At 55.6% G+C, this 19,077-nt stretch overlaps 1 protein-coding gene across 1 annotated transcript; it reads right to left on the bottom strand.

Annotated features, from left to right (window-relative positions):
- Nucleotides 1–3,783: 3,783 nt before the first annotated feature.
- THOP1 (thimet oligopeptidase 1) lies at nucleotides 3,784–18,579 on the bottom strand. The gene is made up of 13 exons (XM_043466105.1): nucleotides 18,421–18,579; nucleotides 15,259–15,471; nucleotides 12,728–12,876; nucleotides 11,726–11,833; nucleotides 11,198–11,300; nucleotides 9,041–9,201; nucleotides 8,323–8,458; nucleotides 7,770–8,136; nucleotides 7,464–7,665; nucleotides 5,476–5,662; nucleotides 5,216–5,344; nucleotides 4,432–4,568; nucleotides 3,784–4,280 (listed from the first exon to the last, which is right to left on the bottom strand). Exons 1-13 carry the CDS (start codon nucleotides 18,434–18,436, stop codon nucleotides 4,125–4,127), a joined length of 2,064 nt encoding a protein of 687 aa, XP_043322040.1. The 5' UTR covers nucleotides 18,437–18,579; the 3' UTR covers nucleotides 3,784–4,124.
- Between the last annotated feature and the right edge of the window lie 498 nt (nucleotides 18,580–19,077).

The following is a 19,077-nucleotide window of genomic DNA, read 5'->3' as shown; positions in this document are numbered from 1 at the left end:
CCCTAGATTTATGTCACTAGTATTCTATTAAATAATAAAACTACCACGGTTAATATAAGTTGGTAATATATTCTTAAAACAAAACTTGCAACCTCCAGAATGGTGAAAAGCACATTGTTGGTGAAACCACCAAGTCCGTGGTCATTTGTTATAGCATCCTGAATGATCTCAATGTGTTGGATGATTTTTCAGCCCATCTTTTTCAGACTGACTCTTCCAGGCTTAGCCCATGATATGGAAGGTGTGCTGCCTGGATTCCTCCTTCCAGACTGAAGGTCCTATTCTTCCTGCAGCTGGAATGCTACTGACAATGTGAAGTGAAAGTTGCTCAGTCGTGTCTGACTCTTTGTGACCCCATGGACTATACAGTCCATGGAATTCTCCAGGCCACAACACTGGAGTGAGTAGCCTTTCCCTTCTCCAGGGAATCTTCCCAACCCAGGGATCGAACCCAGGTCTCCTACATTGCAGGCGGATTCTTTGCCAGTTGACCCACAAGGGAAGCCTTGCTTAATTCAAAATAATAGGGACTTCCTTGGTATGCCAGTGGGTGAGAGTTCGTCTTCCAATGCAGGGAATGAAGGTTCAATTCCTGGTTGGAGAACTAAAAGCTCACTTGCCACGGGGCAACTAAGCCTGTATGCTGCAACAAAAGACCCTGCATGCTGCAATAATACCCCGTGCAGCCAAATAAATATTTTTTTTCAAATAAATATTTTATAATATATATCATTCTAGATACAAAGATTAAGAACCACTATCATTATCCCTGTGATCTGTAGATACTTTATCTGCTGCTAATAAAGCATGTTTATTGATAACACTTTTTCTGATTCCCCACTCTGTGTGCAGCTAGAGCTGAGGTTCTGGGTTCATGAAGACCCCTCAGTTAGGGAAACTCGTCTGCTGTTTCAACTACATCAATTGTTCACGTAGGAAGATTTCCAATCAAACAGATAGGCACCTGCAAAGACATTGTCTCCAACCACCCCAAACCTTCCCCAACAATCCAATAAAATGTCTTGGACTTGCAGTGTCATATTTTAATCTTATACTGCTTGTTCTTTTATTCTCTCAGTAAAAACACTTCCTGCCAACCCATCATTATAATTATTAGGATCTCCTTTTTGTTTGGAATGTTCTCACCACTGCCTAGGTAATCCTACCTAATCCCTAATCAGGAATTCCCTATTTCTGAAATGTCATGGAACATGAATGCAATCAGTTTGACTTAAGAAGCCAAAACTCTAAGACAGGAACAGGCCACAGGAAGTGCAGCAATGAACTGGGAGCTGTCCAAGTGCTGAAACATGATACAGAATGAGACAGGGTGCCAATTAAAAACTGTTTTGTGGGCGCTTGTTCTAAATCGCTTGTCGTGTCCAACTCTTTGTGACCCCATGGACTGTAGCCCACGGCTCCTCTGTCCAAGGGATTCTCCAGGCAAGAATGCTGGAATAGGTTGCCATTCCCTCCTTCAGAGGATCTTCCCGACTCAGGGATCGAACTCATCTTTTATATCTCCTGCATAGGCAGGTGGGTTCTTTACCACTAGTGCCACCAGGGAAGCCCAAGAATTATTCTACCCTGTACTAAAATACATCTGGGCTTTCCTGGTGGCTCAGTGGTAAAGAATCCGCCTGCCAAGCAGAAGACTTGGGTTTGACCCCTGGGTTGGGAAGATCCCCTGGAGGAGGAAATGGCAACCCACTCCAGTATTCTTGCCTGGGAAATCCAATGGACAGAGGACCCTGGTGGGCTACAGTTTGTGGGGTCACCAAAGATTTGCACATGACTTAGGGACTAAATAACAACAAAATTTATCTATGTTCTAAATGGATATTGAGTCCATCAGAAAACTGTTAGGGAGGACTTCCCTGGTGGTTCAGTGGTTAAGACTGCTTCCAATGCAGGGTGCACAGGTTGATCCCTGGCCAGGGAACTAAGATCTCACATGCCACATGGTCCGGCCAAAAAGAATTATACAATTATATATAGATATATAATCAAATACATTGAATTTTTAAATCAAAGTTATGTGCAGAGATTCACTGAAGGAGATAAAATGCCCTCTGCCTAAGAAATGTATTGTTTTGGTAATGACCATGTCAATTGTCTTCTCATCCTTTACCTTACAGTCAGCAGGTATACAGGGTTGGGAGCAGTTTTTATCAAATCTGACTTCTGACCCTCTTTGGATGCATCACCCTGGGTCAATTCCTTTAGGTGATCAATAAAATATTCAAAAGTGCTTGGTTGTACTTTCCAGCTACGAGTAACAGAATAACCAACTCAAACTACCCTTTTAAGGAGGAAATTCTTCACCTCCCTCAACAGAACATGGAGAGACATTGGAGTAGGGGCAGGGAGGGAGGGAGGGAGGGAGGGAGGGAGGGAGGGGGTGTGGAGACAGGTGCAAAGGGAAGCAGGTGGAAAGGCCCTGGGGTATCTCCAAACCCTTCCCTCTTCACTTTCCTGCTGGAGCCAGACAGCCTCTGCAGCCACAACTGACGACTGAGGAGCCTGGAGGAAGGCATGGCAACCCACTCCAGTATTCTTGCCTGGAGAATTTCCACAGATAGAGTCTGGCAGGCTACAATCCATGGGGTCACAAAGAGTCACATGTGACTGAGCGTCTGAACACACTCAAACTTGAATCCCAGGAAGGTGGCAACCAAGGATACTCATTCCCTTACCCCCTGCCCGTCCCCGGCCTTGAGCTAACCCTGTTTCCTGCTACCATGACACTGAATTTAGCAGACATGTGATGTACTTTTAACATACACACCCTTCCAAACGTGGTGTTTATTCTGAGACTCAACAGAGGCCAGGAGCCCGGGCAGTCTTGGGCAGGTCCTACCCTGCGTCCCCCTCGACCAGAACCACCTCTTCTCCCCATATCTCTGCCATAGCCCTAAGCCGAGCAGGCAGGCACCTAGGTAGGTCCCTGGAGGCTCCTATAAGGTGGGGCATTCTGCCAGGCCCAGCCTCGGCTGTGCCACATCTCAGGTGGGGTCTCTGAGATGTGGTCAAGGACGCACTCTGGCTTGCAGGTGACAGGAGAGGGGATCCAGTGGCTCACAGTGCCCAGTGTGGGGTGGCAATGGGGTCTTGGGGAGGCCTGCCCTCGTGGCATGGGCTCCTTTGTGCTGAGTGGCCTCTGTCTAAGGACAGCTCTGCCTGACTGCTCATACTCTCCAAGTTCCAAGTCTGGGGGAAAAACAGAATTTCTTTCCCCAAACTGCTTCAACAAAAAAAATCACAGGCCTGACAGCACCAGCCTCAACTGGACTACCTCTCGATGTCTGGGCTGAATCCTGTGGCTGGTGAGATGACCCACATGACCTGCTTTAACCTGGGACCCCCAACTCCCTCTGGCATGGAGGGGTCCCCAAGAGTGGGGACGCCCACGGGCAGTTCAAGATGTGTGGATGAGACCGGTGCACTGGCCAGTGGCCACCTGTGCTCAGCCCGGCTGAGGTGGGTCTCCCAGGAGGCCCCACTCACCCAACAGCCTAACCCTGAGGCTTGAACCCAGAGCCCCACTGCCTAGCCCAGGCCAGACCCACTCCCTGTGTTGCTTGTCTATACTGGATCGGGGACTTCCCTGGCAGTCCATAGGTTAATACTCTGTGCTTCAAACGCAAGGGGCATGTGTTTGATCCCCAGATGGGCAACTAGTATCCCGCATGCCATAAGGCGAGGCCAAAAAACTCCAAACAAATGAAAAACAACAAATTGGCCACAGCACTGTTCCTGCAGTGGAAGGGAGGCAGGCAGAGATCAGGACTGAATCTTTTTTTTTTTTTAATGGCTGCATTTCAAAGAACTGTTTTTTAACTAGGGAAAACTCCCAGGAAAGGGCTGCATTAGTGCAACAAAGAGGCGTCTTGACAAGACAGGAGACTTTCCAGACACCTCCAGGTGGAGACCTTTCAGCCCATGTGGGCCGATGGGGACACAGGGACTGGGTGGGGGGGGGGGGGAGGGGGATGGACACGCAGCCCCTCCCCTGCCCGGTCCCTGGGCTGGAGCCCCCCACCTGCCCCGACTGGGCACTAAGGCACCTGGACAGGTAGCACGCGGCCGGGCCCGCCAGGGTGGGGGGCCAGAGCTCCATGCCATCAGCAGGCTGGCGGCTCACAGCCCTCCACCTGCAGCCCTTTGCTCAGGAGGAAGGCGTCCTGCTTGGGGTCACGACCCAGGAAGAGCTTCAACATGACACTGGCGTCCTCGGAGCCGCCCGGCCTCAGGATGCAGCTTCTGTAGTCCATGCCGACCTGCCAAGAGGGCGCGGGGCTTGAGGAGGGTTGCGCACCCCACCCTGGCTCCAAGGGGCCCTCGGCATCACCAGGGAGGAATGATACCCAGCATCTGGGGGTGTAGGGGGCAGGAGCCCTCAGGGCAAAGGGGCCCAGGCCGGCCTCTCACCTTGCCACTCAGGACGCCCTCCTGCTTGAAGCGTGTGTGGAACATATCAGCAGAGTACACCTCACTCCATAGGTAGCCATAGTACTGGGCATCATAGCCACCCGCCAGGTGGCCGAAGGTCGCAGGCATGTTGGTCCCTAGGATGGACACGGAGAGGCACTGGTCATGGCCCCTGGGCCCCCTCAGGATTTTTCCAGAGAGAAGGGCCTCGAAGCAGCCCCGTCTGAGGCCCATGCCACAGGAGGGCAACTGGTCTAACACTTCTAGAAAATGGGGGTCTCGTGGGCAACTCACAGAGGAAAATAAGTCTTTGCCCACTTTCTGCTCAAGCTCACAAGGGTTCACCCGGAGCACCTTACAAGGTCGGCTGCTCAGACTCTGATGAGTCAGGGCTCACCATGGACAGTGGGGAACGCGTTGGTTACCACACTCCCTGAAGGACGTCTTAGAGGCCCATGGAGGGCTGAACGGCGTGTATACACACCAACAAATGCACGTTCAAACCTCCACTACTCATACATCCGGGTACAAACCCTTTCCTGACCCCCCGGGCTTCTCACAAAGCATGTGCAGAGCCGCCAGCCTACCATGGCCCCCACGCGCCACAGCTGGAGGGACAGGCCCAAGGACTGTGGTAGGATGAGCCCAGAGGTCAGTGGCTCCTCCTGGGCCTTGGCTGAGGCCTGTCAAACAGTCCCCACTTCACACGTCACTAGATGACTTTCACCACCTGGGCAGTGGCCACCACCCCAGCCCCTAAGGCACCCCGCGGGAGCATGGCTACCTGGTGTGGCGGGGACCCCGAGGATCTCCTGGCATAGGCGGGCGTACTCCTTGGCCGGGTCTGCAGCTGTCTGCGTGTGCAAGGCCTGGTCCACCTTGGCCAGGACGATCTGGCGCAGGTTGAAGAGACCTGGGGGGAGGTGGGGGTGGGGAGATGGGGCTGGGTGTGTGTCCGGGCCACTTCCCCCGGGGGGAGGGGAGGAAGGAGGTGGGGCGCTGGGTATTTGGCCTCTGGGCAGCTCCTTCCTTCCCCAGTCGCACCTGTATTGGCCTGGCGGGACTTGATGAGCTTGTCCAGCAGCTCCTGGGGGATGGAGCTGCCCGTGCGGTAGTGCTGGGACATCCGGAGCAGCGGCTCCGCCTCCCACACCCAATTCTCCAGCATCTGCGACGGGGCCTCCACAAAGTCCCGCTCCACATGCGTCCCGCTGAACATGGCAAACTCGGCCTGTGGGGGCGGGGGAGGGGGGAACTGTAGGAGGCCCCAGACCCTGACCAACCCGGGACACAGGGAAGCAGAGAGCCTGCCGTCCAGCAGGTCACAGCGCCCCTCCCCATCCACAGAGTCCTAGATGCAGTGGATCTAGGTGGCCGGCAACGGCAGGAGCTCCTTTCTCCTCTTTCCTGCATCTTGATATTCTTCCTGAAGACATAGTACCTGATGGCAGTGTGGCTGGAACCCAGGCCTGGCAGAGACAGGGCCAGGTGGGCTGAGTGACCTGGCATGTTCTTCCTGGGACCCAGGGAGGCAGTCAGATGTCACTGGCACCTGGACCCCTGCCTTTGGGTTCCAATACCAACTGCAAACAAGCGTCCTTCTCACAGTCTATTGACTGCCCCATGTGTGCATTCTCATGTTTTTGGGGGTGATTTCTCTGTTCTAGATGGACCCCCCAGTGTAGGGCTGAAGTGCTATCCAGTGACTGGGGCACAAGAAGGCAGTGAGGTGCTCACGGAGATAGTACGTGTGTCAGATGAGCTTTGTCCCGGTGAGGGTCACAGCCCTGCCAGCCAGGGGCTCAGCATGACTGAACCAACAGCTGGTATCAGACCAGGTGTCGATAAATAGAAACACAGAGCACATGAAGCCGAGTGAGGCTCAGTCCTGAAAACCGGGTGACAAAGACTCACGGGAGCCTGGCTCTGCACTGTCTGCAGGGGCGGTGGCTCAGTAACCGCTCCCTCCACATTCACAGTGACTTTATAGCACAGAACTGCCTTGAACACTGAGAATCAGCCATACTGAGAAAGACACAACGGCTGCGAGGGAGCCATGAGGGTCACCGGCAGAGGAGCAGTCCGGAGACAGCAAGTCATCCCTGGGTGGATCGCGAGGAAGCTGCCCAAGGGGAGGGGTGTGAAGGGGGCTAAAGGTGGTGGGGGCGAGGGCTGGGAGGCCCCCACCCTCACACCATAGACAGTAACACCAAAATGAAGAGCTCAACTACTAAACTTACAGGAAAAAAATTCAGAAGAAACTCTTTATGCCTTGAGTTAGAGAAAAATTGGCAAAATGTGTGAGGAAACATTTAACAACTTCAAAGTCAAAACATTCTGCTCAGAAATACAGAAGAGGTCCTTCCACAAACGGAAGCATCCCTCAGCCATGAAAAGGAGAGAAGCCCTGACACTCACTACCACGTGGACGGACTCTCCACATGGACGAGAACATGACGCTCAGTGAGAGGAGCAGACACAGAAGGACACACAGGGTGTGATTCCACTGATGGGAAACGTCCAGAACAGGCCAAACCACAGATACAGACAGTGGGTTCTTGGTTGTCAGGGGCTGGGGGGTAGGGGTTGGGAGTAATGATAGCTAAGGGGCGTGAGGGACATTTTTGGGGTGATGGAAAATTTCCAGAACAAGGCACCGGGATGGCCACACAGCTTGGTGAGGGATGAGCTTGGTGAGCTGTTCTGAACTGTCCCCTCACACTCTGGGGCAGCTTGTGTGAGCATGGCTCTTAGGCTGAGGGCTGACCGCAAGAGGGCCAAGCACAAGCACATGTGCAACCAGGTCCCGGGGATGGATGCTCATCTGGGGGGCCCAATGAGGAAAGTCCCTGGGACTTAACTCATAGGGACCCAGCCCTGCTTATGCCTTCACCTGGGGCTCCCAGCTTCCAGAGCCGCAAGGACATCCCTTGCTGCTGTTCACACATCCAGGGTGTGGGGTTCAGGGACGGAAGCTGGTACCAACCTGCCTGTAGACCACCACGCCCCACCCTCCTCTGCCCCACACCCACCTGGGAGCAGAGCTGGTGCATCACGTGGCCGAACTCATGGAAGTAGGTCTCCACCTCATCGTGCTGCAGCAGGGAGGGCGCATCGGATGTGGGCTTGGTGAAGTTGGCCACCATGGCAGCGATGGCGATCTGCCGGCTCCCATCCTTCCGCAGGCAGCCTGGCTGCAGGCCAAAGCAGGCCGCATGCCCATACTTGCCTTCCCTGGGTGGGGATGGGGGACGTGGGGTCAGTCTTGGCCGCTGGGGGTGGGCGGAGTGAGTGCCCAGCCCAGCCCAGCCTGGCTGATGGGTCCTCCATGCACACACCGGGGGTAGAGGTCCAGGTAGAACTTGCCGATGAGCTTGCCCGAGGCCGCATCCCGCACGGCATACAGCGCCACGTCCTCGTGCCACACGGCGGCGCCCTCCTCCAGCTGGAAGCTGAGGCCCAGGAGCTCCTGGTAGATGCCCAGCAGCCCGCGAGTCACCACCTGCATGGGGAAGTACTCCTTGAGCAGATTCTGGTCCACACGGTAGCGCGTCTCCTCCACCTGGTTCATGTAGTAGCGCATGTCCCAGGCGTTGATGCACCCGTCGAAGGCCAGGCCGCGCTGCTCGCACTCCACCCTCTTCAGCTCCAGGATCACCGCCCGCTCCTGCTCCCCGAGTGGCTTCAGCTTCTGCGCCAGCTCATCTGTGGGCGATGGGGGGTGTGTGAGGCTCAGCTACCTCCCTGGGCCGCCGCCAGCCCCCACCCCTCACCCCACATGACCCCCGAGGGTGGACAGAGCGGGGCTCGCAGGCAGCACCTCGTCCAGTTGAGGTGGCCCCGAGCCCTCACACCTCCCCCCAGGCACCTGAGGCAAGCAGGTGGGGTTACCTAGGAAAGTGGCCACCACCTGGCTGGTCTTGGCCATGTTCATCTCTAGCACGTAGTCGGCATGTGTGCTGAACCCCAGCAGACGGGACTTCTGAGCCCGCAGCCTCACCAGTTCCCTGAGAATGGCGCAGTTCTCCTAGAGCCCACAGACGGACAGATAGACGGTAGCACTGGAGCCATAGGCCAGGTGTCCACAGGAGGGCTCTCAGGTTCCTGGCAGCCATGGCCCCCATGACCCCCTCAACCCCCACTGCCCGGATTTCTCTGCACTTGGTCCTGTCATACATGGTCTTTATAACCCACTGGGGCCTCCCTGGGCTCAGGGCTCTGCCGGCACCTGAGGGCTTCACTCAGCCTCCCCAGCTTGTGGGACAGACACAGAGTGACATCGACCAGGTTCATTTACAAGGAGAAATACGCCTGTTCACAACAGGAATGCTAACTGCACCCGGAAGCTGACAGAGAACGTCCAGAAGGATAAGGGGCCAGGAGCTGGTGGCCAGCAGTGCCGTCTCCACAGCACCAAGGCCCTAACCCAGGACTCTGCCCCAGTCAAGTCCATGGCCAGGAGAGGGAAGTGTCAACCCCTCCCATCCAGACCAGCCCTGGGATTGGCAGGCTCAGCAGCCCTTGGGGGCTGAGCCAGACCCGGGGACGCTGAGAGGGCAGACCGAGATCGGGCCCTGCTGGGCAATGAACAGTGGAGGTGCTTCCTTACCTCCTTGCACCGGCAGTTGAAGGCCTCCTCCACTTTCCTCCGGGTCTCGGGCACATGGCATTTCTTCAGGAGGGGAAAGTAGTGTGGGTACTTGAGCGTGACCTTCAGTTTCTCATCCTCGGTCTTCTCCAGTGAATTTATAAAGTCTTCAGGGAGCCCTCCTGTGGGGGCCAAATTGGGGGCTCTGAGGGGACTGGCAAGCCACCCAGCTGAGGTGGGAGGGATGGAAGCCCCTGCTGCATGGGAGGTGAGGAATGAGATGGCAGGCTGGGCTTCCCCATGGCCTTTGCATGCGTCTACACTCAGAGGAGTTGAGGGCTCTCCCACCTCAGAGCTCTGCTCCCTCAGGATGCCCTCAGGGAGGGGGAGGTGGAGCTTGTCCAGTCATCCCAGGTCGGCCTGCACCCCAGAACAGGCGCGACCCTGGGATAGTGTGGACTGCCGCCTCCTCCCATGTCCTTCCTGGGTGAGAGGCCACAGCAGGAGGTGGAACCTGCCAGGTGGGTTTCCCAGCTCTGGGCGACTGAGGGACCCAGGAGCAATAGTTCCCTGGCAGCCAGACCTCAGTCCCGACCACCCTGCTGGGGCCAGGCCAGGGAGAGGACACAGTGAGCCCAGCTCAGTCCATGTCCAACAGGAGGTGCTTCAAGAACTACGGGGATGCGTCCATTTGAAGGGGCCAAACTGGGACAATGAGCATCTAAGAAAGTGAGAACAGCAAGGACACCCCCAGTGGACAGACCAGGGCCTAGAAGCCCGTGGATGCAAGGACATGGCCAGGGTTGTGGGGGGCTAGTTCTGACACACAGGAGGACACCCACTAAGATAGGGCCAGGACACAAGCCGGTGACAGTGGGAGGAGCTGCAGCCTTCAGGATTCCTGGGAGAAATGACTGATCATGAGGGGAAAACAGCCGACACTACAGAGGCAATGCCGAGTGGAAGTCAGTTTAGCCTAGGGATGAGGACTTAGGAAAAGAAGACAGGGTTTTATACGTGTATACACGAGTCTCTCTAGAGGCTGGGGTGGGGGAGAAAACAGAGACACAACACACTACCTACGTTCCTGTAAAATGACACTCCAGAGCCTTTCGCAATCCGGAGAAATGACCCGGCATGGCTCCTGCTCAGCTGGGATTGAAACCCTGTCAGGCGGCCACACATGTCCAGCTGCCATCCCAGCCCCGTGAGACAGGTCACCAGGGCTGTGAGTGGCTGTTCCATGCGCTGGGGGTTCACATTCCTGCCTAGGAGGCCAGGCTGAACTAGCAGGGCCCTGGGCTGGAAAGTGGGCAGAGAAGCAGCCAGCCCCACAGGACAGTGGATTCCAGAGGCCTGGGATGGCCCTTTGGCCTGAAAGCCTTGGGAGTCACATGGGCCTTGCTGCCTGGGACAGAGCAGTGGGGACAAAAAGTCAGAGTGGCAGAGGTCAGCGTGATGGACCTGACGCTCCTGCTCAGGACAGAGCACATCTGTGTCCCCGAGTCTCTGCTGACCAGAGGCCCAGGCAGTATCACAGCATATGGGACAGCACTGTGGGACTCTCGGGCAGGGCTCACAGGCCACTACCCACCTGCCTGGATTCTGCATAATTGTCAGTATGGGTAAAATGGAAGCAAGTCTGTCAACAGGGAAGGTGTCTGGAGAGATCAGAAAGGAACGTGAGGCTTAACTTGAGCTGATCGGGGCCAGAAATATAAAGATAGTCATCAGGATGGGTGGGGACCCCATCCCGAGGGCCTGTACCTGGGGGCACAGGAGGCACCGTCCCTGGTGACAGGTCTGGAGGCCCCAGTGAAGGAACTGCACATACACAAGGAGGCCAGGTCCGGGGTGCGCATGGGATCTCCCACTATTCTCACCACTTTCCCACAGGCACCAGGTTTTCAAAATAAGGCATTTGGGGAAGAAGGTAGAAGCTGAGAAAGCCTCCCAGGCCTTCAAGCCCCCATGCAGAGCCAGACTGGGAGGACACCATGAATTAAAGGATCACACCTCACAGAGCAGGGCCGGGCAGAACCTCGGCAGACAGACCCCAGCCCTCCCCAAGGAAGGATTCAGGACCTTGAGCTCCAAACTCCCGGAGCGCCCCTGGGGAAGGAGGCCTTCCCAGGGAATGCTCCCCTCCCCCGCCCGTCACCCTGTGCACCCACGCACCCAGCTCCTCGCGTGTGAACGGCAGGAAGGTCGTATCCTCATTGAGGTTCTTGTTGAAGTCGATGCACAGGAGACTCAGCTTCTTCTTGATGCTCTTGATTTTCTGATGGATAAAGACTGTTGTGAGAGTCCGGGGGAATGGAAAGAGTGGGAGGTTCTAGATTCGGGGCTCCCCAGGAGTTGTGCTGAGCTCAGATATCTGAAGCCTAGACCCCGGCCCCCTGTTCTTGCTTCCCAGTGATCAGTGAAGGACCTGGAAGCGGGGGTGCCCCATAGAGACCACCACTCTCAGAGCCCTGGGGAATCTAAGCTTTGGCCATCTTAAGGGATCTAAACTGTTCATTCAGAGTCCATCTGGTTTTCAGAAACAGAAACTGACCAGCCTGGGTTCAGGAACAAGGAGGAGGGGTACGGAGGAAAGAGCCGGCTCCCCTGGGCCCTGGGCCAGGGTGGGGGCTGGGCCTGGGCCTGGGCCTGGGGTTGGGGCTTGGGCATGGGGGTGAGGGTCATCACAGGCTAGGCTCTCACTTCCTGTGTCTCCTCTGGCAGGTGCAGCCCGTTCCTCCGGCCCAGTTTGATTAGTCGCTCCAGGTACCTTGATGCCTCTGGTCTCAGTGAGTCCTTCTGGACCTTCTCCTGGAACAAGAAAACCATAGAAACAGTGCCAAATGCCTGCGAGGCCGTGGGGAAGCAGGACATCATCATTGAAAGGAATGTAGAACAGTGCAGTCATGCTGGAAGGGAGTTTGCAGGTTTCCTGAAAAGCAAAACTTCCTAAAAAAGCAGCTATCGCAGGACTCAGCACTGCAGGCCCGAGCACTGACCCAGGGAACCAGGTTCAAGTCCACATAGGACCTTGCATGACTGGGGACAGCCCAAACCAAAGCTGCCAGGGGCCTCCCCAGGGCAATGGATGGGGCAGCTGTGTCAATGTTAGGACCCTGCTGTGACACTGACCTGTCACAAAACGTGACTTCGGGGACAACTGGACAAAGCTCAACTGGGACCTCTCTGAATCACTTCTAACAACAAGATGTGAACCTATAATGGTCTCAATAAACACTTCAGTTAAACACTGCCTATGCTTTCTGAGGCCCCAGTCCCTGAGTCTGCACAAAGTACCCCAGGGTCTTCCTGGTTCCAACACGGACATGTCTGGCAGGTTCTAAGAACCACCCACCAGCCATGCGAAGAGCATCTGCAGTCCCCTGACGGTGGCAGCAGTGCTCAGGGGCACCACCAGGGAGGAAGGAAATGCACACCCCGGTCACTGGTCCCTTCACCTCACGTGGGAGATGGGATGTCCCCTTGAGGTGACCCCAGCAAGGTCAGGGGTGTGAGATGACATGTGCACATGGGAAGGCACTGCACACCTCTCCTCCCTCCTGCTTGTCTCTGTCATGTCTCTAACATTGCCTGCTGTGGAAAAACGGTCCCACTGCCCCCTGCAGAGCTCTGTCCACCTCATGAAGCCTGGGAGCGGGACCTCTCCATCTGGGAGGTCCACACTCTGGCCCGGCCCTCACTCACCTGCAGCCAGACGATCCTCTGGTACACATCCTGCCTCATGCTCATTTCCACATCGAACTCCGACAGCTTCTTGTCCGCCTCCGTGCTGGCTGTGCGGATGTCCTTGGAGGGAGAGACGTGCTGGGGGAAGTCAAGGATGTTCCTCTGAACTGAAATGGGGGGACAGTACAGGTGAGAGAATGGCCCCGCAGGGAAACGGGCAGGTGCAGCCCTGGGTGAGAGACGAGCATGGTTAACCCTGTCCTCAGGGACTCGTGGTCCAGATGGGACGGGTCTCAGCTCTGGACACCTCAAGCCGAGAAGGACGGGAACAGGGAGCAGGATGAGACCTGAGACCAGGAGAGGCTGAAGGGACTCAGCGCCAGAAAGGCGCCCTGGTGGCCCATGGCCATGCTGCAGGGCACCAACAATTTTATACTTCATGGTGCACCATGTGCATGAGATAGTGGGCATGTGGCGACTGTGAGAACACACACTTCCGCTGTGTCACCATGAGACCCACAGCCCCACTCTCAGGCGGACACCCGAGAGGAGCAGAACACTGTCCACCCAAAAAACGGTCACACCTCATCAGAGCAGTGTGATCCGCAGTGACCAACAGTGGACACAACCCAGATATCTGTCAGCAGACGACTGGACACACATGTGCCTCTGCACACGGGAGCATCACTCAGCCATGAAAAGAAGAGAAGCCCTGACACTCGCTACCACACGGACAGACCCTGAGAACACTATGCTCAGTAAGAGAGGCAGACACGGAAGGACACACACGGTGTGATTCCACTGATGGGAAACGTGCAGAACAGGCAGGTCCACAGACACAGAGAGTGGGTTCACACTGTCAGGAAGTGACTGCTAATGGAGATGGGGGACCTCTTTGGGGTAATGGAAGGTTCTAGAATTTAGATACTGGTGATGGCTGTATATGCTAAATACACTAAAAATCAATGAAATATAGGCTTAATGTGGGCAGATTACATGGTGTATGAAATGTATCTCAGCAGTTCTTTTATACCACCGAGTGGTATACAGAACTCAGTTGCCCAACTAGGGACTGAACCTGCACCCCCAGCAGTGGAAGCGTGGAGTCCTAACCATCAGACCATCAGGGAAGTCCCCTTCAACAGAGCAGTTTTTTCAAAAGTGTGTACTTTGAGGGGGGGAGGGGGGAGGGCGAGGGGACTGAAGTACCATCACAGTTTGGTGGCTTCCATGGCCCCAGGCCACTGAGAATGTCCCAGGGCTGGTGGGTCAGCTGCACAGTGGACCCTCCAGAGGCAGTGACCTGCTCAGCTGATTGGACCAAACACGGCAGGGTCTGAGGGGGCCCTGACACCAGCTGCCCGATAGCGAGCCATGAAAAGGACAGAGGCGGCCTCTGTGCATGTGACGGCTCTGAGCACGACAACAGAACAGCAGAGTGTAGGATTAGTCCAGGCGGCGGGTTGGGCAGAGGGGGCGCGGGAAGGGGCACCAGGCTGGGCTCAGCCTGCACTCAGAGAGCCCAACACCCAGCAAGGCAGGGTGAGGGGCTTCCCAGGTGGTCCAGTGGCTAAGACTCTAAACTCCCAGTGCAAGGGGCACAGGTTCAATCCCTGGTCTGGGAACTAGATCCCATGTCCCACATGGCACACCCCTCCCCCCCCTCAAAAAAGTAAAAGAATAATATAATTTGGTCTACTGAGGGGAAATGGAAAGGCCACAGGAGTGGGGGTGGAGAGACTAGATCTTGTCTGGCAGGGTCATGCCCCAGGTGGGAATTTGCACCAACCAGCCTCCAGAACCTCCTGCCGGAGATGAGAAGGGAGACAGAGGTCTGCCCCACCCCAGCAGGTGACTGGGGGGCAAAACTGGCCTATGGGCTCTTGATCCACTGCCTGCACCATGGCCCCCACCTCTGAGCCCATGGCACACTGGCCCCCATAGAGTGGCCCCTCTGAAGTCTGAGCAGGCAGCCGGGCCCAGAACACCCAGCACCATGCAGCATCAGGGACACGTGAGGACCCTGCAGCCGGAGTTCAGGGATTCTAGACGGTTCTCAGAGAAACAGCTTTCCCAGAGATGCAGAGACAGGGGTTTCCCTGGCTCAGCGTTCTCTGCCTCGTCAGCCTCTGCAGACGGGGCTTGGGAGGCGGACTGAGGATCTGTCTGACCACACAAACTTGTAGGACAGACCCCCATGGATGAGAGGAGGGAAGGAACTCCAGAGTGACGAGAAGGGCGCCCCAGGGTGTCAGGTTACCCAGAGAACAAGGAGGTAGCAGGGAGCAGAAAACCAAAGGGGACCAAGTCCAGCCACTCGGAGGAAACAAACAACCCCTGGGGCTCCAGTTTCAAGGCTGGCAGGTGAGCTGGTCTGATGACACCCATTCTGGGCCCTCAGATGACGCAGCCCCGGGGGATAGTGCAAGCCAGCCAAGCCTGGCTGCCTCCCGCTGACCAGGGCCCACGAGGGGCCCTTCCCAGCCAGCACCTCTGTCCACTGCATCCCTGGGAAGGAAGTGGCATTGCCAGGTCTGGGCATGGCTCACCTGTGTAGGATACCTCCACGTCAGCCAGCGCCTTGAGCGTGTTCTCATAGGACACATCCTGGGGCTCCTGGGCGCCCACGCGGTCATACACGCGCTTGGTCTGCTCGATGAGTTCAGTGGTGAGCTCGGCGATCTGCTGGGCACTCAGGTCCCACCGGAGGTGGTTCACGGCCGAGCACGGTGCCGCCACGTCCAGGGCATCCCCTGTGCAGGCTGGACCCAGGAAACAGACCCCATACCCAGCAGGTCTGTGTCAAGCCCGCAATCAGGGTCAGAGTAACAGGGTAGGGGGAGACCCTAGGGCTGTGTGTGGATGCGTGGCATGATCAGTCCTCAAGCATAAGGGGATCCTGCCCCCAGGGAACACTGTGGTTGTCACAATCAAGGAGTGATACCACTGCATCACTGGGGACAGGCATGCTGCTCAACATCCCAAAGTGCCCAGGACAGTCCCCGCAGGAAGACTCAGCGCTCAAAGTCATTAGTGCTGAGCACACACCTGCATTTCACTGAAAGAACACCTGCCTGCAGGGTGGAACCCCGAGTTCCCTGAATGTGACACATGACGTGTATACTGTGTTACTTTTCTAAAAGAGGGGGAAGCCCTGACAATTAAGACTTCCCCAGCCCCCAGCCCTCCCCCTCCACCAAGAGTTTTCTGGATGAGAGTCTGGTCTCTACCGACAGCTGTCAGTTAAAAATCTTTGGGCAGTGTTCTGCGGTGTACTTGCTCTCACTGGGTTCCAAGAGAGTTCTGTCCTCCACATCCTAGGTTGCCCTATGTCACAGATGGGAACCCTTTGATCACCTGATTCCATAGCCAGCAAGCGATAGGGATGGTTCAAAGTCGAGCAGCCTACTTCTGCTCCCATGCCGTGAACTAGCAGATGGCGCTCACCCCATCTTTGGAAATCTGCACACCCTGTGGTTGGGTCCTGTCCCCTTTTCAGGGCTCCACTCAGGACTAAAGTTCAAACCCTTTATCAGAGTCTACACCTGCAGTTGCCAAACACTGTCCCAACTGTTTCTGTCTAGCCCCTGAGCTAAAAGTGATTCTGCTGTGATCAAGAAGTTGTGTGGCCTGCCTGCCAAGTCTAAAACACTTGACCCTACACACACAGGTTCACTGATCCCTGCTCTACTTGGTCCAGACTCTACTGGGTCCAGCACAGCAGGTTTGACCAGCTAGTTTGGTCAATTTCTCTGTTCCCGGCCACACAGGCTTTCTTCAAGGTTTCCTGAGCCTTCCTACAGTTGTCCCCTCTGCCCAGAGCCCTACCATATCGGTCTTCCTTTTCACATCCCTTTCTCAGAGAGGCCCGTGATGGCGTTCCTGTAGCATCTGTAGGTTGGCCTATACCTGTCTCAAGTTATTTGAGTTAATGAATAAAGCCTGTGCTTTCCCTCCAGCTGGATGTAGGGCACCTAACAAGCAAGCAGAAGGGGCTGCTCTAGGAAACGTCTACCAGTGCTTCATTCCCTACTTCTGGCAGGCAGGAGTGGTGCAAGGCCACATGGTCCTGAACTCCCTGATTTTCAAAACATTAGGGTGGGGGTGTCTTTGCAGGAAGCTGCTGGCTCAGGCCTGTGTTTGGTGTCTCTGGGTAGCATTTTTTTTTTCTTTTTTTTTTTTACAGTATTATCAACACTTGTGGCTGGATCATTCTCTGTGTGGGGCCATCCTGGGCACTGTGGAATGCTGAGCAGCACCCCTGGTCCCCATCCACTCAATGCCAGTCGTGATGACCATAGATATCCCCAGACATGAGCCCCACAGGAAGACACAATCACCCCAGCTGAGAAAAGAAAAGTCCCTTAAATCAATAGAGGTTAGATTTTTCTGGCCAAATGGCTGCTTCAAACTTAGGGAAAATCTCTGCAGGATAATTTGGATTTCAAGAACTACAGAAGAGGGACTGTGAGTCTGCATTCGAGTTGGCAGTAAAGGAAGGCTCCAGGAGCTCAGGAAAGGTGGGAGACCTGAGTGAACTGCAATTGTCAGGAAAATCTTTCGGTGGAGCTAGGGTTTGAAAACTTTGAGCAGGCATGTTTGTAAACATTCACTGTCACCTACGTACCAGGTCTCTGATCTAACAATCCTGAACCAAAGAAAGCAGACTACATTCCTGCCTTCCTGAGGCCTGAATAACCGTAACTATGATTATCATCATTAATACAATTATCATCATCATTGTAATAAGCTGCAGAGAGAACTGGGGTAGGATAGGTTGGGCAAGACAAAATTTGAGGAGGCCCTACTCAACATCCTGGGCGACTTCCTAAAACATGGTTGGTATGCAGGTGACTGCTGCTGCTGCTAAGTCACTTCAGTCGTGTCCGACTCTGTGTGACCCCATAGACGTCAGCCCACCAGGCTCCCCCGTCCCTGGGATTCTCCAGGCAAGAACACTGGAGTGGGTTGCCATTTACTTCTCCAATGAGTGAAAGTGAAGTCGCTTAGTCGGGTCCAACTCTTAGTGACCCCATGGATTGCAGCCTACCAGGCTCCTCCATCCATGGGATTTTCCAGGCAAGAGTACTGGAGTGGGGTGCCATTGCCTTCTTCGATGCAGGTGACATTGCTCCTCTAAAGGAAAACTCTTCTGTGGTGCCCCATTGCGCTTCACATAAAAGGGACCTGCAGCTGTGCCCTAGCCAAAATGACTTGTTGCTCCCCAAACGTCTTACTGGTGTGCTTGCCTCCCTCGCGGTTCCCACCACCTGGGACAGCTGCTTCTCCCCGCCAAGTCCAGGCTGAATGAAATGCCACCTCCTCCGAGAAGCCCTCCAGGACCGCCCTCCCTAAAGAAGCACCACCAGCCCTGGCACCGATCACCGTCTAAAGCCCCCGCTTGCTTTTTGCCTGTCGAACGTCCGGCTGTGGAACTAAGTCTAGAACTCCCTTGGAGTCCACCTCAGGGCAGACCAATCCTCAGGAGAAGTAACGGAGTTTGCCGAATGAGTGAAGCGCTGAAAAACCTGGATCATTCATTCGGCAACCGAAGGGGCGGGGTTCCAGACTCGCCGACCCCCAACCCCAGCCTGGGCCCAGGTCACTCGAGGGTCACTGGCTCCGTTCTAAGGCCCCAGGGGCGACACCGGGGGAGACGCACCGGGCTCTCGGGTCCGACAAGAGGAGCCACACCAAGAGACGTCCTGTACCTGCAGGAGGCTTCATAGCTGGCGGGTGTGCACCGGCGGCCCCTGTCTCCACCTGGTCCGTGTCCGCGCAGCGGCCGGCAGACTCCGTCCACTCAGAGATCGCAAATCTCCAGACCGAGGTGCCCGCCGCCCGCGCGCTCACTGAATGCTGGGAGACGCGTGCGCTGGAGGGCAGGGCGCTTGCGCACCCTAGCTCCGCCCAAAACCCGTGGCGGTGCTCCAGACGACTGACTCACTCTGCGCCTGCGCTGGAGCCACCCCCGTTCGTCATTTGCTCTCGGTGGTGGGAGGGTGGAGCTTTCGTGGAGGCGAGGGAGAGGCGTTTCCGTGGAAACCCGCACAACTGGCGCCTCCTAGCTTTTTCGCTGGGCTCTTTCAGGCAGTAGTTGGCTTGGGCTTCCAGCGCCTGTATTAATTTATATTAGCCTCTTTTCTACATTTGTTGTGTATTTGTCTAGCTTTACAACCTTTCTCCCTTAAGTAGGGTTATCCGTGATCGCTTACCATGTCTCAGGCGCTTATCCCATTCCCGGTATCCTGCCCAGTTTCAAGTATCTAATGAATAAAGAAGGTGCGCCACATACATTAGCTGAAACCAGTTGGTCAATAAAATTAAACACACATTTACTTAAAAAACAAAAATGTCTCTAAGCAAGT

This window comes from Cervus canadensis, chromosome 4, assembly GCF_019320065.1.
Source record: "Cervus canadensis isolate Bull #8, Minnesota chromosome 4, ASM1932006v1, whole genome shotgun sequence".
Taxonomy (NCBI): domain Eukaryota; kingdom Metazoa; phylum Chordata; class Mammalia; order Artiodactyla; family Cervidae; genus Cervus; species Cervus canadensis.
The sequence above is the reverse complement of the archived record's forward strand: the minus strand, read 5'-3'. Positions and strand labels throughout refer to the sequence as shown.

What these genes read in the sequence shown, in the direction of transcription:
- THOP1 (XM_043466105.1), bottom strand. An exon ending in TGCCAGAGGAGACACAGGAA is followed by an intron (nt 11,301 to 11,725) that starts GTGAGAGCCTAG and finishes TTTATCCATCAG; the next exon opens with AAAATCAAGAGCATCAAGAA. An exon ending in GTTCACACGCGAGGAGCTGG is followed by an intron (nt 9,202 to 11,197) that starts GTGCGTGGGTGC and finishes TGGCCCCCACAG; the next exon opens with GAGGGCTCCCTGAAGACTTT.